The sequence below is a fragment of the Lissotriton helveticus genome, chromosome 1_1 (genome assembly GCF_964261635.1).
Source record: "Lissotriton helveticus chromosome 1_1, aLisHel1.1, whole genome shotgun sequence".
NCBI lineage: Eukaryota > Metazoa > Chordata > Amphibia > Caudata > Salamandridae > Lissotriton > Lissotriton helveticus.
The window spans coordinates 1863283234-1863310424 of NC_136057.1; the positions used below are offsets into that span (position 1 = coordinate 1863283234).

The 27191-nt window shown below is 48.6% G+C and overlaps 1 protein-coding gene across 12 annotated transcripts in view; it reads right to left on the bottom strand.

Moving 5' to 3' along the window:
* Positions 1-27191, bottom strand: part of RC3H1 (ring finger and CCCH-type domains 1) — an 885277-nt gene that overhangs the window by 283207 nt on the left and 574879 nt on the right. For all 12 annotated transcript variants that reach the window (XM_078641742.1, XM_078641721.1, XM_078641675.1 and 9 more), the window contains one exon: positions 11593-11745. In XM_078641742.1, the coding sequence (XP_078497868.1) occupies positions 11593-11745 (153 nt within the window). The remainder of the gene's footprint in view (positions 1-11592; positions 11746-27191) is intronic.

A 27191-nucleotide genomic window follows, 5' to 3' on the forward strand; every position in this document is an offset into this window, starting at 1 on the left:
GAGTCGTATGATGCCGTCCCCCCCGGCGCGCTGGGATGCTGTGGCAAAAAGTTTCACGGATCCAGTCTCACTCCTGGGGATAATTCTACGTGACGGAATCTGCGGCTAGTAGTCTATATCAGATATACCTTGCTAGTAAGGCTTTGAGTTGGTGATACGCCTGAAGTTTGCCGCCTGGGCGCAACTCTTACCTGATGCATCTAGTAGTTTAGACTCTTTGTCTGGCGGAGGTGCATCACCTGTGGTTTGGGAATTTGCCCATTCACGGGCATTCGCCACTACCAAGGAGTACAGAGGAAGTTGATTTTTAATGTTAACTGGATCACTTGGAGCCAGTTTGTAATTTTTCTCAATTGTAGGATTGAGCACTGAAGCTCTAACAAGGTCTTTAAAAACCTCAGCAGCATGTTTAATCATCCCTTTGAGCATAGGGAGAGTGTTTGTTGTCTTTTGAGGCTATGAGAATGTCGCTAATATAAATCCTCTTCCAGGGGGTCTGAATGGAGTTGACTCCCATGGTATTGTGCAGCTCTATTTATCAGTTGCGCAAACCCTACGTTGTCATCTGGAGGGGATGGTCTGGAGGGGTATAAATCTGGCTCAGGTACATCTGGGACATTATAATCTTCCCAAAAGTTATGAGGTGGAATACTGTGGGTGTCATCATCAGTATCTGTATCATGATGTGGTGGGTCTTTGTCTTCATCTCCACCCCCTAAATCCTCATTGTCATCTTGTGTTGCAAGTGATAGAGGAGGTATTGGAGAGTGTGCTGGAGAAAGTATAATGGCTGGAAGCTATGGAGGTGGTGAAGAGGGCCTCGTAGGTGAGGTGTCGGAGTCTTTTTTTCTTTGAGGGTATCTCAGGTGTTTCTTAGGTGTCCAATGTCCTCTTTTTAGGTGGTATAGAGGTGACTTGCCCAGTAATGGGTTCAATATGCAGTGTATTTTGCTTAGGATCCAGTGGATCTGGATGGAAAAGTTCCTTGGATGCACTGTCTTTTTTCGGCGCCGAGGATTTACACCCTAGTGGTGTTTTGGCCTATATTCCTTAGCTTTAGGAGGAGTTGTGTGTCCTTTTTCTTAGGTGCAGTTTGACTCCGAAGATTTCAGCTGCTTTTTGGGATCCGAAGTTTTGGATGGAGTTTGCTTTGGTGCCAAAGTTTCTGGTATTTTGGATTTTTTCGGTGTCAAAGGGTCTGGAGTCTACGGTACCGTGGGATTATGTTTCGGTGCCGAAGAGGGTTTTTCGGCACCGTGATGTGGCTGGCTCGATCCCGAGCTGCCTGAAGGCTTAGTGGGTTTCGGAGCGGGGCCCAGAGGTGGGGCTTCTGAAGCAGTATCACGGTGTTGAAACAGACCAGGTGAAGGTGTTACCGGAGCCTAGTGTTTTTTGGGAGCGGGGCATCGACGTCAGTGGACCTGGAGTAATCAGCTGGTCTTCCGAGTCGGATTCGTCGGCTTCGGAGACGGTGGCTTGTTCATCTTCTGTCTCCGGATCGTCGGACTTGTCTTGAAGATGTCTTCCGGCACGGAGACTGTTGATCTGGACATTTCGTGACGTCGTGCACGGCGATCACATATAGCCTTCTTGGACCTGAAAGAATCACAGGCCTGGCAGTGTCGACTCTCGTGTTCTGGAAAGAGACAAAGGTTGCAGACCTCGTGGAGATCTGTGTGCGGGAATTTAGCCCCACACTGGCATTTTTTAAATGGAGTTCTGTCCGTATGCTGGTTGATGGGGTTGATCGGCCTAACTGCCAATGTCGACGACCGGACTCTCTTTGGGAAGTATATGTGTGTTGATAGATAGCGATCTAAACAATACAGTCAACCGGTGAGAGCTTTGCGCGTCGAAGGGGAATCGAAGCGACACCGACCCGGAACGCAGCAAATTAAATCTGAAACAGGTGATGGGAAAAAACAATCTGGAGATGGAGTCGATGCCCATGCGCACAACTAACTAAAAGAGGATTCACCTATCTTGTGACTACAAAGACTTCTACAATAACGAAGTGCAAACACCCGAGCCCAACACCAGGTGGCGATCTATGCAAAAGTATGCAATCTACAGCTCATATGCCTCGAACATAGTGTAATCGGTTTTGAGGTAAGTAATCGGTCTTTGGAGTGGAGGTCCGGGAGTAGACTCAAGGGTCCCCCAGGGTCAAGGATGCAGTCTAGTTACACCCTCAGCGGCACTAAGGCGGCCGGGTGCAGAGTGCTGAGGCCCAATGTTATCCAATGGGGGATAGGGGGTCTCCGGTTGGTGGCTGCTGGCTAGCAGGCCACTCGGCTGTGGGAGCAAAGCTCCTGGACTGTAGCTCAGGGCATATGGGGAAACAAATTGGCACCAAAGGTGCACCCTCAGCGGCACTAGGGCAGCTGGGTGCAGGGTGCTGTTTCGACGTCGGCCACCCTTTTGGTTTCAATAGAGAACCTCTGGTTTGCAAAAGCCCTGCAGTCAGGGAGACGAAGGTCTCCTGGGTGCGATCACCACTTCAAGAGGTAAGTTAGGAAGTTAGAGGTTGTTTAGGCACCGTTAGTTAGGGCACACAAGGCCATGGGGCATCGGTGCAGAGGTGCCTTTGGGGGTCGGATTTTTTTACCAGCTCCTGTTTGCGGTTAGGGGGGCCTAGTGGATTTAGATTGCAGGCGTCGGCTGGGTCTTGAGGCAGGTCTGGGGTCACCCAATCTCGGGTTCGGATTGCCGGGGTGTCCTCCACGTGGTGTTTGCCCACTCGAGTCGTGGACGGCGGGTGCAGAGTGGAGCGTAGTGGATTTGCGGTGTCCGGCCGGGGTAAGAGGTTGTAGGTTAACAAATCTGGTGCTCACGGGAGACAAAGTCTTTGGAGTTGAAGGTAGTCAGGTCCTCTTGGGGTTTTCGAGGTTGCTGCCTGCAGGACACACTGGGATTTCGCAGGAGCAGGTTCGAGGTGGAGACAGGCTGGTAGGGCTGGGGCCAAGTCAGTGGGCGTCTTCCTCTTGTTAGCTTTGGCATGGCTGTTCGGTCCTTCTTTTCTTGTTGCAGATTCTTGTCTGAGGAAGCAAAGTTCAGTGGTTCCCCTAAATACTAGATTTAGGGGTGTTACAGGTAGGTAAGAGACCGGGATCAATGGTTCCCTTCCCTGGGGAGGGTACACCCCCTATTATGCCACCCTCCAGGGGGAGGGGGTATAAGCCGGTCCCTGGTGGGTCCCCAAATCTTCAAGATGGCGTGGACGAAATGCGTTACTTACCTGTAACTGCAGTTATCCAGTATTGGTGTCTTTCATAGATTCACATGCCTGAATCTTTCCCCGTCGTCGAGACGGGAGTCTCCGGTATATAGAAAAGCAATGTCCCATGGACATATAAAGAGAAAAGTAGGCCTAAGGGCCTCACCTTAGTAGCCTATCTGTGTCCTTATGTAAAAAGGACCACACTCCTGAAGAGAGCCAATCAGCTAACACCTCCCTCTAGAACCTTCCTGTCAGGAGCCGCAGTCTCTCAGATTTTCGTACTCACCAAGCTAGATAGGCGTAATACTAATAGAGAGATAGGTGAGTCCTTCCAGGGGAGGCGGGAGGGTTGCATGTGAATCTATGAAAGACACCAATACTGGATAACTGCAGTTACAGGTAAGTAACGCATTTCTTATCCAGTATTATGGGTGCCTTTCATAGATTCACAGGCCTGAATCAGAGTAGCAAGCAATACATTGTGCACATTTCTGGTGGAATATCATATGCAAGTCATGAGATAATACATATCATGCCACTATGAATCATCAAGACCCATAAACCAGAAACATTATAATAAAATGTGCATACCAGCAAAGGATGGAGGGATAGAGGAAGGCTCACCTTACTGAAACAGATGGCGTAACACTGCTTGCCCCACGTCTGCATCCTTCATTATCTCCGTATCCAGGCAGTAGTGCCTGGTGAAGGTATGCGGCGACTTCCATGTTGCCACTCTACAGATATCCAGAACTGGCACCCCTGCAAATAGTGCCGCAGAAGTGGACATGGCCCTTGTAGAGTGAGCCCCGACTTTTGTCCGCAATGGTCATCCAGCTCTGTCATGACAAAAGGCAATTGCCGAAGATATCCATCTTGAAATACTTTGTTTTGAATGCGGCATACCCTTTCGTAGTGAACTGAAGGCTATGAATAGCTGAGTTGATTTCCTGAAACTGTTGGTTTTATCAATATAAAACTTTAGACACCTCCTAAGGTCCAGTGAGTGCAGAGATCTTTCGGCTGCAGTGCTGGGATTTGGGAAAAATGACCTGAGGATCACTGGCTCATTTAAGTGGAAGTCCGACGGGACTTTAGGAATAAACCGAGGATTAGTTCTGAGAACCACTCGGTCACCCTTAAACTGCATGAAGGGGTCCTGTATGGAAAGAGCCTGTAATTCACTGACCCTCCTTGCTGAGGTAAGCGCTAGTAGAAGGGCTGTCTTCCACGAAATATATTTGATATCCGCCCTATGGATGGGTTCAAAAGGGGGTTTCATCAATTGGTTAAGGACCACATTGAGATGCCATGTTGGAGGAATTATCCGTGGTCGAGGAAAGGATCTGTAAAGTCCCTTGAGGAACTGTTTTATCAATCTATTAGACCAGAGGGAGGGTCCTTTCAATGTTCTTTTAAATCTTGAAATCGCAGCCACATGAACTCTAATGGATGCATGGGCCAAGCCCGACTGCGCCAGCTGCAGCAGATAGGGTAATATTTGTTCCGGAGAGGTGCGGAAGGGACGTAAACCGTTGTCCGCACACCATATACAGAAGCGTTTCCAATTCAGGAAATAGGTCTTGTTAGTGCTGTCCGCTCTTGCCTTGGCTAGGACGTCTTTACACTCCTGCGGAATGCTCGGTTTACTGAACTCTCGGTACTCAGGAGCCAAGCCGATAACCTGAGAGATTTCAGATCCGGATGTTGAACCTGCTTGTTGCTCATCATGAGCAGAGACGGATGCTGAATCAGACGGATTGGCGGCCGTAGTGAGAGGCGATGAAGGTCCGTGAACCAGTGCTGTCTTGGCCAGAATGGGGCAATCAGAATCAACGTGCAAGGCTCCGCCTTCATCTTCCTGAGGACCCTGAGAATCATTGGAAATGGCGGAAATGCGTACGCAAATACGTTGCGCCATGCTATGGAAAATGCATTTCCGAGGGACCTTGACTGGGGATGCCAACTTGCGAAGTTTTGGCATTTGGCGTTCTCCCTGGTCGCAAACAGGTCGATTTGCGGTGTTCCCCACGCCGAAAAGATGTAAGCTACCATTTCCATGTCGAGTTCCCATTCGTGGGACAGAGACCTCTGCCTGCTCAGTGCATCTGCTATGACATTGTCCTTGCCTGGGACGTACTCCGCTTTTAACGAGATGTTGTGGAGAACAAGCCAATTCCAGATCTTCTGCGATTCGCGCGATGGTGTGAGCGAACGCGTTCCTCCCCGTTTGTTCAAGTAGTGCATCGTCGTAGTGTTGTCGGTCCTGACGAGCACTGGGGAGTTCTGGATCTGTGGTAGGAAAGCCTGCAGGGCTAGGAAAACCGCTCTCAGCTCCAGGAGGTTGATATGAAGCTGTTTTTCCTGGTTCATCCACTTGCCACTGATTTGTAATTCCTGAGAGACTGCTCCCCAACCCTCCATAGAAGCATCCGTTTACGTGTGGAGCTGGAGGGAGCAGAAATGGCAATCCCTGAGAGAGGTTCTTGAGCGACCTCCACCACTGCAATGCCTTGGTTATTTGTTGTGTAATCGCAATGCGTTCCTCGAAGGATCCCGAGCATTGGGTCCACTGACTGGACAGACCCTCTTGCAGCGGACGCATCCTGAGGCGACAGTGCGGTATAAGCAGGATGCACGAGGACATCATCCCTAAGAGTGATTTGAAGGTACGGACTGGCAAAGTCTTCCTTGAAGCCACTGATGCGGCCAGAGAGACAAGCTTGTATTTCCGCTCCTGAGATGGGAATGCCTTCGCATTTGCCGTATCCAATGTCGCCCCGAGAAAGGTAATGACTCGGGAGGGCTGCAAAGTAGATTTCTCGTGGTTGAGTGTCAGACCCAAATGCCTGAAGAGATTCAGACAGGCGTTGGAGGATGCGGTTGCGTCTGCCAGAGATGGTGCCTTTACCAGCCAGTCGTCCAAATATGGGAAGACTTGGTGTCCGTGTTGCCTGAGGAATGCTGCAACCGGGGAGAGGCATTGGTGAAAATCCTGGGTGCAGACTTGAGGCCAAACGGTAGGACACAGAATGGGTAGTGCTGACCTGCTACTGCAAATCTGAGGAATTTCCTGTGTCGTTTGTGGATAGGGATGTGAAAGTATGCGTCTTGTAGATCTAAAGACGTCATGAAATCCCCCTCCTCTAAGAGACCCAAGATCTCCTGGATCGTCACCATGCGAAACGATTGACTCTTCAAGAATGCGTTGAGTGCCCTGAGATCCAATATGGGCCTCCATTTCTTCTTCTTTTGAATCAGGAAGAAGCGGGAGTAAAATCCCTTCCCTTTGTGAGCTGATGGTACTCGCTCTATTGCTCCTTTCTTTAACAGAGGAGATTTCTTGAAGAAGCAATCGCATGTTGTTGTGTTGCATTATACGAGGAGGAGTTGTCGGGGGAATTGTTTTGAATTCTTTGGAGTGTCCAAATTGTATCAATTGCAGCACCCATCGGTCGGTTGTCATTGCTTTCCAATTGTGAAGGTAGTGGGTCAGGTTTCCTCCAATTTTGAAAGAATGAGATGGTGGAGGGACTGGCTGCTGGAAAAGGTCATCGGTGTCCGCCAGTGGTTTTCTTTTGGTTTTTCCCTCTATAGTTGGATTTTCCATAAGAGGTTTGTCGACTTTGCTGCTGCTGTCGCGACTGGAACTGTGAGCGGCCTTGACTATAGGAATATGAGGACCTGTTTGGATAGTTTCCTCTGTAAGAGGATTGGCCTCTGCCCTTGTTCCCTCGAAAGGACTGATTTCTGAATTGAAGTGTGCCAAGTGCTCTTGCTGTGTCCGTATCCTTTTTTATCGCTTGCCGGGCCTCATCAATTTTTTCCCCAAATAGGTGTTGACCGTCGTAAGGCATGTCAAGGACTTTGGCTTGCACCTCCTGCCTAAATGAGGTAGCTTTGAGCCACCCCTGCCTTCGCAATGCTGCTGCCCCTGCTAGCTGCCTAAAACCCATCATTGCTACATCCATAGCACAGTCAATCAGTTAAGAAGCCGATGTTTGACACTCTTTGAGTAGGGATTGAATCTCCTCTTTCGTGTCGTCTGGTAGCTCGGATAGATACCGAGCAATGTCAGCCCACAACTGCCGATTATACCTTCCCAACAGTGCAATTGAGTTTGCTACTTTCACTGTCATGGCTGAGGTGGTAGAGAACCGTTTTCCAATGCTGTCCAGCTTCCTGCCCTCCTTATCTGGTGGAGCTGTCACCTGTGAGGATGGGTTCCTAGCATTTTTCTGCGCCGCCTGAGTGACCACCGAATCCGGTTTGGGGTGACCTGTAAGGCAAGCTGGTGCCGTTGATGGGGCTTTGTACTTCTTATCCAGCCTTGGCGCAACCGCCGATACGGAGGCTGGTGTTTGCATTAATTGCAGACCCTGCTCCCATATGTGATCGATGATGGGAATGGATCTGGTTGTCTTCTTAATCGGGTCCTTAAAATCATAAAGAAAACAGTCTGTTTCATGAGATTCCATAGTCGTATGGAACCTTTTGGCCGCTCTCTACCAGATTGTGGAACCCTCCTATGTCTGCAGGTGGTGAATCTGAGCTTGCGGGTTCAGGCGAGGCTGGAGAAGAAGCTATATAGTCCACATCGTCCCCATGATCGGATTGGACCTCACCCTCTTCTTGTTCTACCTCCTCATCGTCGGAAGACGGAAGATCTGGTACTGGCTCCCTTTCCTGATGAGACACTAAGGGCGGTGGTCTAGCACGTGGAGACCCACTCACCCTAGTTGTCGATGGAACCGGTCCCGTTGCCTGTGGGGCGGAAGAATCTGGAAACCGTTGTTTGTAGTCCTGGATCAAAATCCTTAAGTCTGATACTATGGACGCTGGTAGACATACCATTGGTGTGATTTGTGTCTGAACCTGTGATTGAACAGTAAGTTATTGAGGAATTTCCACCTCATCGGCCTCATCGTCTGTGCTTTGGCACTTCACCACCAGGTGAGATGGACTCGTAGCCTGCATGTCCTGTTCCTCATCTGAGTCGTCATCCTGTAGAAGACAAGATGGTGGCAATTTTTGCACCCTACTGGGAGACGTTAAGTCTGGAGTAAGCGTCTTTTTTTACGGTCTTTACTTTTTGTGAGGCTTGTTGTAGACCAGTCTCATCTGTCAAAACTGGGCCCGACGACGGTAGGGTCGTCGACGGCATAGTAGCCACACTTTCCGTCGACGGTGGAACCATCTCAGACTGCTTCCACGGTATCGTCGCTCTCGTCGACGGTAACTGTACCGATGCAACCTTCGGCGACGGCGTCACCGCCGACGGTGGCTTCTTCGTCGTCAATGTCTTCGTTGACGGCACACCCGTCGCCGAGAGAATCCTTGTCGACGGCAAAGGCGTCAACGTCTTTAGCTTTGTCGTCGACACGGACATCGTCGACGAGATTTTAAGCCTCGACGACTGATTTTTAATGAGAATAATCGACGACACAGGCTTACCCGCTGACGACGAGGGAGTAGTCTTCGTCAACGATGAATGCGCCGACGACGCCGTCGTCGTTGACACTCTTGTCGTCGAAGTGGAAACATAGACAGGAGACACAGCCTTCTTTTGCGCCGACGATAGCGTCGACGACGGCGCTAGCTTCCTTGAGGCAGGAACTTCCTTGTCAGACGCTGAAGATTTAGCCCCTGAAGACTTTTTAGCAGCCTTCTTAGGAGGAGCGTCTGTAGGGCTAGGCGAAGCAACCCTTGGCCTCTTCAAGGATAATTTAGAGGAGCAATCTCACCGTCCTCTGAAGACTCCAAGTTGTCTCTGGTCTTAAGTTTGTTCAGCCAGATTAAAAGTCGTCCTGCTCTGTCCTTAAGCGTTTTTGTAGAGAATGCTCTACAAATTTTGCATTCCTTTGGCGAATGATCCGGATACAGACAGTATAGGCATGTCTTGTGCTGATCCTCAATATGTAATCTCTTCTTATTACAAGAAGCACAAGCTCTGAAGAGACCCTTCTTCTGAGGGTCAGCCATAGTCAGATTTTGATGAAAGTAATCCAAATTTGTGAAGAAATAGCTTAAAACAAGCAAACCTGAGGAGAACTCAGGTGGAGACTCCCTAGCACAACATGCGGTAGAAAATCTGAGAGACTGAGGCTCCTGACAGGAAGGTTCTAGAGGGAGGTGTTAGCTGATTGGCTCTCTTCAGGAGTTTGGTCCTTTTTACATAAGGACACAGATAGGCTACTAAGGTGAGGCCCTTAGGCCTACTTTTCTCTTTATATGTCCATGGGACATTGCTTTTCTATATACCGGAGACTCCCATCTCGACGACTGGGAAAGATTCAGGCATGTGAATCTATGAAAGACACCCATAATACTGGATAATGAAAGTTGTGCTTCACCTCACCTTCCCCACCTGAGGGGTGGAGTTGGCAGAAGTGGGGACACCTCTCTTGGTTACTTCTTTTTCCTGCTGGTTCTCCCACCCAAAGTGGGGGTCAGAACCAGTTGGGACCAGTTGCTGAAAGCAGCAAGTGACCTGGGGAAGCTCACAAAGGCGGCAAGCCTTTGAAGCTACCACCTCGTGAACCCTGCCCAATCTGGGGGAGGAGGCTTGGCACCTCGTCCCAGGATGTGCATTGTTTCAGGCCCCAGAGAGCAGCAGGCTCTCGACCCAGGAGTCCAGAAACATGTCTGGTGGTGGCAGCTGAAAGCAGCCACTCAGCCTTGACACTAGTGGTAGGTTAGTTTTCAAGGGGCATCTCTAAGATACCCTCTGTGTGCATTTTTAATTAAATCCCACACTGGCGTCAGTGAGGTTTTAATGCGCTGAGAGGTTGATACCTAACTTCTCCGTTTTGGGTGTAGCCATTATCGTGCTGTGGAGTTGATAATGACAAACTCCCAGCACCATATACTCTTAATGGCAGCACTGCACTTACAATGTCTAAGAATGGACTTAGACACTGTAGGGGTACATGGCTCATGCACCTGTACCCTCACCACTGGTATAGTGCACCCAGCTAGAAGGGGTGACTGACCTATGCGAGGGCAGTGGGGTGTAGGCATGGCACACAGGTATGTGTGCCATGTCGACTCTTCACTTTGTTCTGCACCAAGACACGCAGCCTGCAAAGGCAGTGAGTGTCAGGGTACAGGACCTCTAAGGGTGGCACAATAAGTGCTGCAGCCCTTAGAGGCCTTTTCTGGTCACAGTGCCCTGGGTACCTGTCGTACCATTTACCAGGGGCTGACCTGTGAATAGAGATGACCATTGAGTTTAAGCTTCAATGCAGTTTTAGGGAAAGAACATAGGCCCTGGGTACCCGATTAGCGGGAGCCTAGGCACACTCAGTCACAGTACATCAGTAATTCAGCAAAAAGTGGTGGCAACCATGCAGAAAGAGGGCACTTTCTCACACAGCCGAGCTATCTTTAGAATATGGAATGACTACAAGGCTTTTTATGCTTAACAAGTCGACTGCAGTGCTCAAAAATACAGAGAAATAGTAACTAGACCTGCAGGGCTAGTAACTTAAAAATCTACTTGACCCAACTGTAATGTAATTGACCTCTGTCTCTGAAAGCCAAGCAAATGTGACAAGTTAACAAGATTTAAAGACATTATTGCTCATTCACTTAGTGAGCAATACAGATGCCTTTAAATCTTGGTATCTTTTCACATTTGCTCTGCTTTCAGAGACAGAGGTCAAAAGTCAGTTTGTTTTTCTATTCGCCAGAAAGGAAGTGTAAGACCTAAAAATAGCCCGTCTTAATTAAATCTGGCTTGGAAATGTGAGTGGGCGAGTGGAATTTTTGCGCCCTGAACTGTGGTAGTGAGTTTCCAGCCATCCCACCTCAGATAATCATACAAGCATATATAGTAATCATAAAAATATTACTATATCTCGGAAAGCAAAATCTAGTTTCCCAAGCAAGGACACTGCTTCGCTGTAGACAAAGTCTGTTTCAGAAGCAATTAAACCAATATTAGGGAACTAAGTGTGAAGTCCTCTTTCTAAGGCAGTTTATGACAATTTAAGGCAAGGTGCGACAGAGCTTTATGCTAGTTTTAAACCTCAAAAATATTTACAAGCGTAAAGCAGAAACAATAGAGCTGTAGACACAATTCACTTTCAAGTTATTAATTAATGCCATGAACTCAGAACTTTAAGGTGTGAGAGTATTTTGCCCATTTGCAAGGTAGAGAAAGATACAAAATAGAAACGATCAAGGAATTACCGGTCAAATGTAAGGTGCCAGTAGCTACACTGGCAGGGCGGACTAATATCAAAAGAGGAGACAAAGTTACGGACATTTACAAGTCTAGAGAGAAGCATACTGACACTATCCCTTTTCTCCAATTTCCCACATATTATTGCATAGGCCAACTTTAAAGCATTTCCCCATTGAACACCTACCGTCATCTCAACATTCCCAGCAGCCCCAGCATCTTTGGGTTTGGCGTCTTTGGTTCCGATGTAGGAGCCGATGGTCTCACAGGACCAGGGAGAGTACTGGCTGTAATCATTGCCTTTGAATTTCCCAGCAACCTTCAGATCTTCATCCAAGTACTAAAAGAAAGGAATGGAGAGCACAGGCCAATCAGTGAGAAAAATAGTGATGGAGCACAACATAGCAAAGTAGCAGGTCCTCAAGAAAACCAACCCACTCAGGCTCTACTTTCACTTTTACTTTGTAGGTCTCAGCTCTAGACAGCGCATGCACTGTCTCGAAGAGATATGTTGTATATATTTTGTGGGCTTCACCGAACCCATGGGCTTCGCATTTTCTGGCTCCATCATCGCTCCCCTATTCTTTCTCCTCATTTGCCAATGGCATACAGGCGTCATGCCTCTTCCTGTGTTTAGCCCTCCCCGAGAGCATGGATCAAATACTACTATCCATCAACTGCTCCCATTAGAGCAACTGCTTTAGGAACTACTTTTTTCTTTTTTTTTAAGAGCACCTCACATGACCGTTCTAATGTTCACTCGCTACAAACTACTTGTTATATCGTCACATTTGATGTGCATTGTGGTTTTGCTTGATCGTACTGCAACACCCTCCCGATTCTCTGACTGACTGCTAGGTACATGAGTGCCCATGCAGAAATTAGGCACAATCCAATTAAAAAACGGACACATATAAAGTAATATACAGACTCAGATCGAGCGTCTCAAACTAAAAGCTTAAAATGGAAGGGACTCAAGTTCGACAAGTTATTACCATAAATACATAAAATTGTGCTAGAACGGTCAGCTATTTTGGAGCATAAAATATTACATATGTCACAACTCAGAACAACCAAATGCTAAAAATTGCTATTTTAACGAAGAAGCAGCTTTAGAATGCCAAATTCTTTTATTTTAGAACTACGTTCTATGTGGTCAAGAAATGTTACCAGTTTAAAAAATGAGTGTTTACGTAACGCAATATAAGATTTTAATTATAACTTTAACTTTCACACAAGCATTAATAATGTTGCGGAATACTTCCCACCAGACATAGCATTTGTATCTTTCTTCTGAAGTTCAATGATGGCAGTGCTGGATATATGGCTGTATCCTGTCCCATTTTTGTTTCTCGGGTCCAGTGGTTTAGCTGTTGCAGAGGGGAGAGGTTTGTAGGAAGCTAGCTCTGCAAATACTACACCAAAGTAATGTATAGTGTGCACATAGACCAGTGAATCCCCAGAGGCTAAAATAAATAATACCTTACAGTTTGAAGTTGGCTCTGTATATACTATACCAAAGTAAGGTATAGTGTGCACAGAGTCCAGTGGATCCCCACGGTAAGCAGAGGATAAAGTAGATACCTTACTCTATATTTGTGGTAGTGTGGGCGAGCAGTAGGGCTTTATTAGAGGGTAGTGTTAAGCATTTATTGTACACACTCAGCCAAGAAATGTCACACACTCAAAGACTGAACTCAGACCAATGTGTTTGTATAAAAATATTATTTAGTTGTTTTTTATTTCTAGACCAAGCCAGGCCGGTACAGGCAAGTGTAATAGTACTTTGCAAGAATAATGCAGCTGACTACAGTTTGAATACAGTTGAATGCAATTGGATTGGTTACAGGCAAGTCATTTGTTCATAAACAGTTGAAATTACTTTTCAGTTACTTTTGAAATTACTTTGTGAGTTACTTTTCAGATCACTGTTGTTACTTAGTGTGGTATACCTGGATGCCACACTGGGACACTTCCTGGATAAAGTTAAGTAATGCAATTTGTTTTCAAAACACACTTGTATGATTTTTCATAGAATTTCCACTCCACACAGAACTTTTTTACAGAAAAGCAGTCAATGCAATCCGATGGGAGGAAATTGAGTTATCGGTAAGTACTTTTGGGAGTTAGGTTTCACAAAGTAAATAAAACTGTACTCTTTTGTATAGTGTGGTTGGGCAGTTAAGCTTATCAGAGGGTTGTGGTAAGCATTTGTTGTACACACTCAGGCAAGAAATGGTTACACACACTCAAAGACTGAATCCAAGACCACTCATTTGTACTAAAGGACAAGTTACTTACCTTCGGTAACTTCTTATCCAGTAGAGACATGATCTACCCGCATATTCCTTACCTTTCCAGGTGTCAGGCTGGATCCAGAAGATTTTTCTTGGCAGTACTCCTGAGCACTGGTTATTGGTGTCGGTCAACTTCGCATGACGTCGATGTCGTGACATCCACGTCGTCAATAGAACCGCCACCCCAGCACGCTGACGTCAGTACTATTCACAACTTTCCATGCCAGAAGCTCGAAGCCATGAAGTAACTGACCATGGTCTGTTAAAAAATTAACAGCTAAAGCCCTGAAGAAGAACATCCCAGACACTAAAAACAATTCAGCAGTGTGGAAGGATGGGTAAGTCGGTAAGAAATCTGCGTCTGGATCATGTCTCTACCAGATAAGGCATTACCGAAGATAAGTAACTTGTCCATCTGATAGAGACATCTACCTGCAGATTCCTTACCTTCAAACAGATTCTGAATCAATAACATCCCCAGAGGAGGGACTGCGGAAAGGTTTAGACCAGAAAATCCTGCAAAACAGAGTGACCAAATAGGTAATCTCTGGAAAGTTGGGAATCCAGGCATTAGTCACTGGCGAACGTGTACAGCGATGCCCACATGGCTACTTGGCAGATATCAGAAACTGGGACACCATGCTGGAGACACGTGGTGGCCACGTTTGCCCTGGTAGAATGGGCTATAAGACGTACAGGGGGAACTTTTGTTCGCTAAGATGTGGTAAATTTTGATACAGAGGATAACTCAGGCTATAGTCATCTATCGGACAGCACAGCCTTTGTTCGAAACCACATACCCTACAAAGAGTTGGTCATCCACCCAGAACTCTTTGGTTCGATCAAGATAGAACGATAACGCTTTGTTTGGTTAAAGACGGTGGAGAAGCTCCTCTTCCTTAGAAGGGTGCGGTGGTGCACAGAAGGTGGGAAGAGTAATAGACAGTCCCATGTGAAAGGGTGTCACCACCTTAGGGAGAAAATATGCCCTTGTGCGGAGCACCACTTTATCTGGGAAGACTGTCCGGAAAGGAGGCTGTGATGACAGTGCCTGCAGTTTGCTCGCCATCCTGGCAGAAGTTATTGCCACTAAGAAGGCTGTTTTGAAGATGAGCAGCCGTAGAGGGCACTTGTGCAGCAGCTCAAACCATGCACACATCAGTGAGAACCACACCAAGGTCCCACTGTGGCATGATACAAAGTGAAGGAGGAAACAAGTGGGTTAACACCCCTTCAAGAATCTCTGCACCAGAGGTGATTTGAAAAGCGAAGGCTGATCAGGCAGCCGAAGAAAAGAGGAAAGGGCCAAAAGATAGCCCTTTGAGGTGCCCAGAGCAGATCCCTTATGGGCCAAGGAAAGATGGGCCAAGGGAAGTATAAACAGGACATCAGATAAAGTTACAGATAAAGGGTCAATAGACCAGCCTGTACAATATTTACAACATTTGTTCCATCAGCAGGCGTAAAACAATCTCGTGGAGGGACACCAGTCTGTCAAAATAACCTCACAGACTTTGGGAGGAAGGTCAAAAGCAGTTAACTGTCGCTGCTCGATCTCCATGCAAGGAGGCAGAGAGTGGACAGGTTCGGGTGGAGGACGCTTACCTGCTGCTGTGGCAGAAGTTCCTCTCGAAGGAGCAACCTGACCGGAAGGGTCTATGCTCATGTCTAGAAGCTTGGGATACCAAACTCTCAGTGCCCAGTCTGGAGCTATAAGAATAACTTGTGCTCGTCGCTCCTGGTCTTCTTGAGCACTCTGGGCAGGAGTGGTGTGGAAAAACGTATAGGAGGCATGAACTCCACCTGGGCGAAAAGCGTCAGCGAGCAAGTGCCACCTTGGAACCTCCAACGCACAAAACTGCTGACATTGTGCAGTCTCTTCGGAGGCGAACAGATATAACCAAGGCTCTTCCCACAGCTGAAAGAGACCTTATGCCATCTCTGAATGGAGACGCCACTTGTGATTGCGAAGGGCACTTTCAGCTGAACACGTCAGCCCTGGCATTCAGAGAACAGGCCAGGTGTTGAACCACCAAGCAAATGCCCTGATGTTCAAGCCAAGTGCAGAGAGACAGGGCCTCTTGACAAAGAGTCCACAACCCCACTCAGCCCTGTTTGTTGCAGTACCACATGACGGTAGTGTTGTCCGTGAACACCTGTACGAGCCTTCGCTTTATCGATGGGAAAAAGGCTTTCAGTGACAGTCGGATCGCCTGAAGCTCCAAAAGGTTGATATGGAGCTTGGCTTGCGTCGGAGACCAGAGTCCTCTGCTCTTTACCTCCCCCAGACAGCCACCCCATCCCAGAAGGGACGCATCCGTCACTACTGTGAGATCTGGGTGGGGAAGGGAGAGGAGTCTGCCCTTGAACCAATCGCAGTCTGTTAGCAACCACTGTAGGTCTCTCACGGTGCCCTCTGAAATCTGAACCAGGTCGGTGAGATTTCCTCGATGCTGATCCCATTGGAACTTAGGGTCCCACTGCAGTGCCTGCATGTGCCTCCGTACCTAGTTCACTAGCAGGATTCAGGAGGCCATGAGGCCCACAGTCTCAGAGTCATTCTCACCGAAATCCAGGATAGAGACTGAAACATCGGTATCATAGCCTGAATATCCTGGACTCTACATTCGGGAGGGTAAGCCCAAAACTGCATTGTGTCCAAAACTACTCAAATGAAAGGCAGCGTCTAAGAGGGGGTCAGGTGTGACTTCAGCACATTGATTATGAACCCCAGCTAATGCAGGAGGTTGGTGCCAACTGCTTGGGACAAGCCCACTTTTAACAACCAGTCATCAAGATAGGGGAAGACTGGAACCCTGATCTCTGCAGATGGGCTTCAACCACTGCCATCACCTTTGTGAACACCCGAGGGGGCTGGTGAGGCCGAAGGGGAGCACTGCAATTTAAAGTGCTTGTAGCCCACGGTAAATCGCAGGTAGCGACGGTGGCAGGCAGGACAGGAATATGAAAATAGGCATCCTGCAAGTCCAACGCTACCATCCAGTCTCCTGGGTCTAGGGCAGACAAGAACGGAGCAAGGGTGAGCATCTTGAACTTCTCCTTTTTGAGAGAGTAGTAGAGGGCTCTGAGATCTAGGATAGGACGAAGGCCTCTGCCCTTCTTTGGGACCAGACAATAGCGGGAATAAAACTCATAGCCTATCTCTGGCCCAGGTACCCGCACTATAGCTCCCTTGGCCAAGAGAGTCTTGACTTCCTCGCGGAGCAGGGCAAGGTGATCCTCCATCACCCGATCGTATATTTGTGACAGATGGAGGAGTAATCTTGATGGTCCGGGACTAACCAATTCCGACAATTTGCAACACCCAGCGGTCCGATGTGATGTCCTGCCAGTGGTGGAGATGATGGCGTACACTGCCACCGACTGGCTGTAAGTGATCCTGGAGGATCAGACTAGGAAGGTTTTGCGGTGGAGGGGATCATGGCTTGGCTCGACTTCTGACCTCCGGACCCGTGGTGAACAGCGTCCCATGGCCCAGCAGAGGTTGCTGAACTTGCAGCACCCGCTGGCCTGAGTAGGGTTGACGCGGTTGGTAGCCCCTTCCATTGCCATGAAAGGAGCAAAAGGCAGATAGAGGCCAAGAAGTTGTGATGAGGCCTAAGGAATTGGCCGTTGAATGAGAGTCCTTGAAACGCTCAAGGGGAGAATCAGCTTTCTCTCTGAAGAGACGTGAGCCATCAAAGGGCATGTCCCTGAGGTTAGCTTGGACATCCCCAAAAAAACACATGTTCTCAGCCAGGCAACCTCTGCAGTGCCGGACCCCGGGCAGAGAGCAGCTTTAGGGACCGCTCCTTCAAAGCCTTCGGCGCCATGGCCTGGCAGTCGGAGCACAACTTAGAGTCATGGTCGCGCTCAAAGCACCTTAGACACACCAAGTGGGGGTCCGTGACCAACATGGTGCGGTGACAGGTGCCACGCGGCTTGAACCCAGAGTTTTTCTTACTTCACATTCCTGTAGGAAGCTGGCTCTGTATATAATATACCAAAGTGAGGTATAGTGTGCACAGGGTCCAGTGGAACCCCAAAGGTAGGCAGAGGTAAAGTTAGATAGAACCGTACTCTCCATTTTTGGTAGTGTGGTCGAGCGATATAAATGTCAGCAGCCCTACATGCCAAGAACAGATGCATACTGGTAAGTAGCATATTCCGTTCGAGGCATGTGGGCTGCTGAATTTATATCTGTGCATAGAATAAATAGCAGTATCCTCCTTAGCGGCGGTTGCCCGTGTCAGCTGCAGAAGTCTGAAAAAGAGTTCTGAGAACAGCCAGACCTACAGCAGCCTGCTGTTTGGAGTGTACATCCACGCAGTAGTGTTTGGTGAATGTGTGTATGGTGGTCCATGTGGCTGCTCTACATATATCCTCTAGAGGAATGTTACCTAGGAAAGCCATGGATGCCCCTAACTTGCGTGTGGAATGCGCTCGTGGGGGGACTGTTAATGTGCGTTTAGCTTTTTGATAACAGATTTGTATGCACTTAACAATCCATCTGGCTATACCTGACTTGGAAATGGGGTTGCCTTTGTGTTGTGGAGAGAAGGCAACAAACAGTTGCTTAGTTTTCCTGAAATCCTTCGTCCTGTCTATGTAATACAGGAGAGCTCTTTTAACATCCAGTGTGTGCAGTGCCCTGTCTGCCACAGAGTCTGGATTTGGGAAGAAAACAGGCAGTTCTATGGTTTGGTTAGTGTGGAACTGCGAAACCACCTTAGGCATGAATTTCGGGTTGGTACGCAGCACCACCCGATTAGTATGAATCTGTATGAAGGACTCCTGAATAGTTAGGGCTTGAAGCTCACTAACTCTCCGTAGCGATGTTATTGCTACCAGAAAAGCCACTTTCCATGTTAGAAACTGTATCTCACAAGAGTGAAGAGGTTCAAAGGGTGGTCCCATTAGTCTGGTGAGAACTATGTTTAGATTCCAGACAGGTGAAGGAGGGTGTCTGGGAGGAATTACTCTTTTGAGTCCTTCCATAAAAGCTTTAATGGCTGGCACTCTAAAAAGAGAAAGATGCTGTCTGTTTTGAAGATAAGCTGCCATTGCGGCCAAATGTACCCGAATGGAACTATACGCCAGATTGCACCTGTATAGATGCAACAAATAACATATAATGTTTTGCGCGGATTTATGTCATTATTAGAACAGTAAATGACAAACCGCTTCCATTTGGCCGCATAGCATGCCCTGGTTGTAGGTCTCCTTGCCTCTTTGATGATGTCCATACAGTCAGGGGGCAGGTTGAGGTAGCCAAGCTCTATGACCTCAGGAGCCATATTGCAAGGTTCAACTGCTGCGGATCTGGGTGCTGAATGTCTCCACGGTTCTGAGTGAGGAGACTGGGCTTGAGGCGCAGCCGTTGGTGAGGCACCACTGAAAGCTCTAGGAACGTGGTGTACCACGCTTGCCGTGCCCACGTTGGAGCAATTAGGATGAGCGTCATGGAGTGCTGCCGCAGTTTGCGTGCCACCAGCGGTATGAGCGGTGCTGGAGGAAAAGCGTACGCAAATCTGCCTGACCAATTCATCCATATCGCATTGCCCTGAGACTGCGGGTGTGGGAACCTGGCGGCGAAGGTTTGGCATTTTGCGTTTTCCTTTGTGGCGAATAGGTCTATCTCTGGATGACCCCACTGCTGGAAATATGGTTGGAGCACTGAGGGGTGTATCTCCCACTCGTGCATTTGGTGGCTGTGCCTGCTGAGCAGGTGCGCCATCTGGTTGTCTTTGCCTGGGAGATGTTCCGCCATGAGGAACATGTTCCTTTGAATGGCCCACTTCCACATGCTCTGGGCTAGATGAGACAATTGTGGAGAGTGCGTGCCTCCCTGCTTCTGGATGTAATACATGGCAGTCAAGTCATCCGTCCGGATCAGCACGACTTTGTTGCACAGATGCAGTCTGAAGGCCTTCATTGCCATGAAGATCGCCATGAGCTCCAACAGGTTGATATGCATCTTTTGCTGCTGCGCTGTCCATAGCCCCAGCACTGTATAATGGAGGACATGCGCTCCCCAACCCTGTAGAGAGGTGTCCGTTGTCAGCACTATCTGTGGTACAGGCTCTTGGAACGGTCGTCCCCTGCAAAGGTTTTGTGTGTTCCACCAATGCAGAGAGTTGTATGCACGACCGGTCACCAACACTAGGTCTTTTAGATGTCCGTGAGCCTGGTTCCACTGTCGTGCTAAGCACTCCTGAAGCGGACACATGTGTAGTCTTGCGTGAGGGACTATGAAGATGCAGGAGGCCATCATACCCATCAGCTGCATGAATACCTGCGCTGGGAGTGATTGTTGGGGCCTGAATTTCTGAATGAGCAATTGCATGCTGTTGACTCTGGCTGAGGTTGGGTGCGCTGTCGCTGTTAGAGTGTTGATTGTCGCACCCAGGTACTGCTGCACATGTGCGGGCTGAAGGTGAGATTTTGGGTAATTTAGTGAAAATCCTAGACTGTGTAGGAGGTGAATTGTGCGGGACAAGTGTCTGGCACATTGCTGGGCTGACTTTGCTTGAACAAGCCAGTCGTCCAGATAAGGATAGACATGGATGTGTTGTCTCCGAAGATGCGCCGCCACTGTCGCTAAGCACTTGGTGAACACCCTGGGGGCAGTAGTGACCCCGAAAGGCAGGACCTTGAACTGGTAATGCTGGTTGTTTATGGTGAACCGGAGATATTTCATGTGCGCTGGGTGAACGGGAATGTGGAAATATGCATCCTTTAGGTCTAGGGTTGCTAGGAAGTCTCCCTGAGTGAGCAATGGCAGTACCTGATGTAAAGTCAGCATGTGAAAGTGTTCTGACAAGAGGTACTGGTTTAGGGGTCGGAGGTCTAGAATGGGCCTGAGAGACCCGTCCTTTTTTGGGTTTAAGAAGTACAGTGAGTACACCCCTGTACCCTGCTGATGTAAAGGCAAGAGTTCTATGGCCCCTTTTTGCAGCATGCAGAGTACTTCTCGCTGCAATAAGTGCATGTGCTCTGCGGACATAGGACGGTGTCTTGGGGGTATGTTGGGTGGAGTGGAAGTTAGTTCTAGACAATAGCCGTGTTGGATAAGGTCTCTCACCCACCTGTCTGTGGTTATGCCTTCCCAGACTGGCAGGAACTGCTGGAGTCTTCCCCCGACTGGTGTTATATGGTCGGGGGCAGTGACAAGACGTCACTGTTTATTGGTGGCGGAGGATCTGGCTTTATTATTTCCGCGTCCTATGCCTTTGGTGCTGTTCCCACGATAGCCACCCCTATTGTTCTTGTTATAGGAGGTCTGCGTGCCCCCTCTGTTGTATTGGGCTTATTGTGATGCTTGACCCCTGGAGGCTCCCCTGTTACCGGAGCGACGAAAGGAACTGCCCCATAACTGTTGTGACTGCAGAGCCCCCATGGATTTTGCTGTCTGTGTCTTTCTTAATTTTCTCAAGGGTTGTGTCTACATCAGGTCCAAAGAGAAAATCAGGGTTAACCGGCTGATTGAGTAAAGTAGTTTGTATTTCCGTCTTAAAACCAGAGATACGTAGCCAGGCATGCCTTCTAAGCATCACACTTGTGTTTATGGCCCTAGCTGCCGTGTCTGCTGCATCTAGCGCACATTTGATTGACGCATTTGAAATTAATTTCCCCTCTTGTATCAGCATTTCTGCTCCTTCCTTATAAGCCTCAGGCAGGTGTTGCAGTAGCTGCTCTAACGTGTCGTAGTGTGCCCTATCGTATCTGGCTAATAAGGCCTGTGTATTGTAGATCCTCCAAATATTTGCTGCTTGAGCCGCTACTCGCTTGCCAGATGCTTCAAAGATTTTGGATTCTTTGTCCGGAGGGGGAGCATCACCACTGGTTTGAGAGTTTGCCCTCTTACGAGCATTAGCCACGACGAGGGAGTCCAACGGGAGCTGGCCTTTGATGTACGTAGGGTCCACAGGTGCAGGCCGGTACTTCTTTTCAATCCTCGGGTTTACAACCCGTGCCCTCGTAGTCTCCTTGAAGATGTCAGCAGCGTGTTTGAGAACACCCTTTAGCATAGGCAATGTTTTTACTGATCTTTCTGATGTTAAGAAAGTATCAAACAAAAAGTCCTCCTCTACTGGGTCAGCATGCATGTCCACATCATGGTTTTTGGCTGCCCTTTCAATTAAAGCGTTAAACGCAGCCGTATCCTCAGTAGGCGAGGTTTTGATGGTATAGGACTGAACTTCAGGTGTGCTATGTGGCTCACCAGGGTCAACAGGGTCAGTCCAGGCTTGTTGGTCATCCTGATCTGTGTCAGCAGGATAATTGAACTCCTCTTCATTGTATCCCTCCCCATATCCTCATAGGCGCTTGTGGGGGAATAGGAATAGTCTTGTTCATAGGACTCCACAGGCTCGGAAAGAACAGATGAGGTTGCAGAGTCCTTTTCTTTTCAGAGGGATTTTGTATGACTCTAAAGGAGTCTCTGGCATTATTTTCCTTTTGTAAATTGTAGGAGAGTAGGGTCTGCTATCCTATGGTCACCCCAAATTTTTGCTTCACTGGTTTTCGACTTACTGAGGCTGTGGGCCTGCTAATCAGACCCCCAGCCTGCTGTTCTCTCTCTTAATTAGTAATACATGTGCTATAGGTACATACCACAATTGGAAATGGACTCCTTGTCAGCCCCTGTACTATGCACTATAGGTGCTCAGGGCATAGGTGCCACCAAGGCCTACCAGGTGCTGCAGCATATCTTTTGCCACCCCTGGCTGGTTCTTAAATCGACACAACTGGCTGATCAATCAGCTGGGGCAAGATGGTGTAATCACCTCTTGCTTAGATATAGTATACCTATATCTAAACCTATATCTGGACACATATAAACCTGTGAGCCACTCCTATGGAAGGCCTTATCAATCCTGGAGGCAGAGTGCGTGGTTTAATGTGAGATGGAGCTCTAGCATGAGCTGAGCCTGTCTGCAGCCGTCGGGAACAAGTCCCTAAGCTGTTCCGGGATAATGCCATACCATATACTATTAAGTGCATTATAATCCTCGCGGTTATAGGGCAACTTTGGTTTGGCTTTATCAAAACATGTCGTGTAAGGTGTCATACGATTTGGAATACTATCCCCTCGCCAGTCCTGGCGACGGGGATAGCATTCCACCCCTCTAGAGGGAGAAGACATGTTACTTTACTAAAATGCGGTTGATTTTTAAAAGAGACTCAGATCCACAAGATGGATGCTTCTGCCACAGACACGGGTCTGACCTCTTGCAGCTGACCGAAACTCAGCCAAGGAGGCCTGGACAAAGGGTTTCCTGTCGCAGGGAGGTGTCACACCCCCCCAGACAGGAGATAGTGGATTGTAGCAGGGAGGTTTGAAAGAAACCAGACACTGCATGGGGAGCACAAGGCTGCCCCTTGCATAATCCGGCCAAACCGGTTCTGGGGCACACCAGCCCCCGTCCCAGCGCGGCCTGGATCAAAGGAAAGGGGTGTACCCACCCCCTTCCTGGGTCCCACCCATAGGAGGGGACCTAGCAGGTAATCCAGCCCCCTAGATTGGTATAAGAATGGGAGCAGTGCCAATGCACTTCAGATTATCCTGATGAAACATAAGAAACGAAACTCTGGACCCTTCGACATCCTACTCGACGTAGAAGACTGAAGAATCTCCCTTGTGGTCAAGGAGTGACCACCCTGTGCAAACAGGCACCATCCAGCACCTCGACGTCTGCTTTGTTGCAGTTCCCGCCGGAACTCGAGCGACAGAGATCGACGAGATTAAGCTTGCCTGCCTTCTTACAGCCCGATCCACAGTCCCTGCAGAGCTGAGACCCGTGGAGGCGACCAGAAGCGTGGGGCACGCCATCTTGAAAAGACCACGAGACGCTGACCTTGCAGCCCACGAGTGACCCTCGAAGCTGTACACCGGGGTTTGAGAAGCCCCAACCCTGAGCCACTCTTGCACCGAAGTTCACCCCTCTACATTCAACGAGTGCTGCGTGGGGCCCTTCTGCTTTCTTTGGCTCAACGCGTTGGCCCGGTCACTTGCCAGCTGGTTTGTGGCCCCTGTGCCGGTGAAAACCTAAATGCGACTTGTGATTCTGGTTGCTCCAGACTTGCACCAGCTCCTCTGAAAAGGAGCACCCACTCTGACCCTCCTGGTCTGAGTGAGAAGCAATCTTCCAGTTCCGCGTGGATTGCTCTTGCCAAGTGTTGTTTGCTCCAATCTTGAAGCCGACAGTGAGAGCCTACGTGGGACAGCTCGTGACCCGCTCCTGGACGTCGCAGATGCCCCAGAGCCCATGTGGCAGCGGTGAGAAGCTCCTCAACAACCACCTGATTGCGCCCGACATTGCCTGGTTGCGTCCTGGTTCCACCCTGGTCACTGCTGAGTGACCCAGACTCTGTCCCCTCTGCTTTCAGGTACTTTTCGACTCTGATCCACCCTTGGATCACACCGGACACTTCTCCTTCACATCGCCTGCAGCATCTTCAGCTTCAAGCACCCAGAACCTGCGTGACGAAACCCGACGCCACTTCGACCCTATGCACCCGCTTCCTGTGGGTGAGGTAACATTGCAACGCTGGTGTTCCCACACTGGTACACACCTCTAGGGTCTGTGTCTAAAGTTTTGTCCTTCTAGGTTCATCGGAAGTATCCTAAAACTCTGTTTGTGTAACTTTTACGCACCATTGACTTACATTGGTGCATGCGTGTGCTTTAAGCACTGCACCCGAACCCTCCGGGCTTTTCCCGACTTCAGCATTGCTTGTCCCGACTGCTCCCAGCGATTCCCTAGGCCCTAGGCCTAACCACTGTTCGATTGGTATCTCTTATACCACTTTCTTAGTACATGGTCTGAGTGGCCCCCCGCCCTCATCCATAATTGTGCAACTTTGTATGTTATACTGTGCTTTTGATTTAACGCTTGTGCCCCTTTGTTCATAAAGAATACTGGGGATTATTTTTAGAAATAAACACCAATATTTTTATAATATATACTTGTGTGGTGTCCTTTCATTTGATATTACCGGACTGTGATTGGTAAAACAGCTCGCTTAACATGACCTCTTGAGTTTAGCCTTTAAGGCTGCTTAGTCTATGCTACCATTAAGATAGCTTGTCTACAAGGTTGACTTACAACCAGACACCATAAGGGATAGTTTGGACTGATACAAGGTGGTTCCAGAATTGGAAACATCATATATCAGGCCAACTTCTCACATAAATGGTGAGTCTCCCAGTATCTGAGTCGATGAACAGTTTTGACTGATTGTCATAGGAGGGTGGTTGAAACATCACATCCTCCTCAGTGGGCTGAGTCCTCGAAACTACCGACAATTTCTTGGTAGTGTCGATGCCCTTTTGTGGCTCTAAGAGTTTGGTCGAGCGGTTGGGGGCAGTCCATATTTAATAGGTTGTGTAGATGAACCGACCTTCTTTGAGGGAGTTGCAGTTTTCGATCCGACCAACTTTGTCGGATCACTGGGCTGCTTGCCGCTTTGCGTCGATTCGAGCTGACGGTGCGCAACAGGTACGCCTTTGTGCTTCGACGCGACGTGCTCTTTCGGGCCAGGTGCACTTTTCGACTCGAAGGCCTTGCTGGAAATCGGCGCCAAGGCTGGAAGTTTCGGATCAACAGTCTTCCTAGCCTTGAGTCCTTTGCCAGTGTCGCCATCTGTGGGCGTGGACGTCGACAGCGTTAGAGTGACGTGCTTGACGGCAGAGACAGGCTTTGGGGTCCCGTGTTTCGGGTCGACGCCCCCTCGTGACCCCGAAGGGTTGATGACACTCTTAGATTGGGGTGGAGTCGACGAATCTGAGGCTGTCGATCCGAGGACTGACTTCAGCAGTTTCGGTTTCGATACAGTTGCTATCGGTTTCGATGTCGCCGCTGAAAGTGGCTGATTGACCAATGGCTCCGTAGAAGTATTCTTAGCCGGGCTTGGACGCGGGGCTATAGAATGCGCAGAAAGATCTTGGCTCGACCTGAGCCTTAGAGAGTACAGTGTCAGTATTGGGCCACGCGATTGCGGAAGGCCCTTGCTCATCGCCTGAGTCGTCATCGATGGCTCCGATGGCTTCTGCGTCGTCTCCTACCTCGACGATGTCTTCCTCATGGACGTAGTTTTGTTCTTCGTCCACACTATAATGTGAGTCGTGCTCCGATGCAGGGTCCGACTGCTGGTCAGGATCCTCTTGATCGGCGCCCTCGACGTAGTCTGCCTCGAAGATATTTGCCTCGCGGCGCGCCGAAGCGTCTTCTTCGACCGGAACTTTGAACAGGCCATGCAGCTGGCCTCATCGTGGTCCGGGGATAGGCACTTATTGCACATCGGGTGCACATCGATGTGAGGGTATTAGGAGTTGCAGACGGGGCATCTCTTGAACGGGCTCCGTTCCATCGTCGACGCTCGTCGGGGCCTAGATGTCGAAAAAGGCAATACGGCCATCAACGTCCTGTTCGAAGAACTGGATGAAGTACCGGGCACCGAACGAGACAATACCGACGCCCCGAAGGCCTTTTGGCCTCGCGAAAAGTGTTTTAAGTATAATCCGAACTTGAGTCGAGAAGGTACATCCGAACCCAATGGCGCAAAAAAACAATCTGAAGATGGAGAGGATGCCCATGCGCACTGTAGTCCAGGGGAGGAGCCACCTATCTCGTGATACTTCGAAGACTCTTCCAGGACAACAATGTGCAATCATCTGGACCCAACACTAGGCAGCGATCTATGCACAGATATAAATTCAGCAGCCCACATGCCTCAAACAAATACTTTACAGTAGCAATGCACTTGAAATACAGTTTGAATGATACTTTTATCTGCACTTTGATTTGATTTACAGTTTGGATGCAGAGAAATGCAATACTTGCAGTACATAGAATTGAATAGGCTTTTTAGTAAAATAGCAGGTAAGTAACTTTTGAGATTACTAGACTTACACAGAGTGGTATAGCTAGATACTATTCTGGGACATTTCCGGAAAAAAGGTAAGTAAAATAGTTTTTGTTAGATTATGCAATTTTAAAGAATTTCTTTAGTTTCTCAAACTCCACACAGAAACTTTTCACAGAAAAAACGTCAATGTTATCCTATGGAGGAAAGGAATATGCTACTTACCAGTATGCATCTGTTCTTGGCATGTAGGGCTGCTGACATTCATATCTGTGCATAGATCGCCGCCTAGTGTTGGGTCCGGATGATTGCACATTGTTATCCTGGAAGAGTCTTCGAAGTATCACGAGATAGGTGGCTCCTCCCCTGGACTACAGTGCGCATGGGCATCCTCTCCATACTTAGATTGTTTTTCGCCATTGTGGCAGAGGTGGAGTGTTGTACAGTAAGAGATGTCCATGCAAGAAAGTGAGAGTTAGAATGAATGCTACAGCTGCGACAGGCACCGGGGAGGAGGGTGGGCGATATGAATGTCAGCAGCCCTACATGCCAAGAACAGATGCATACTGGTAAGTAGCATATTCCGTTCGAGGCATGTGGGCTGCTGAATTCATATCTG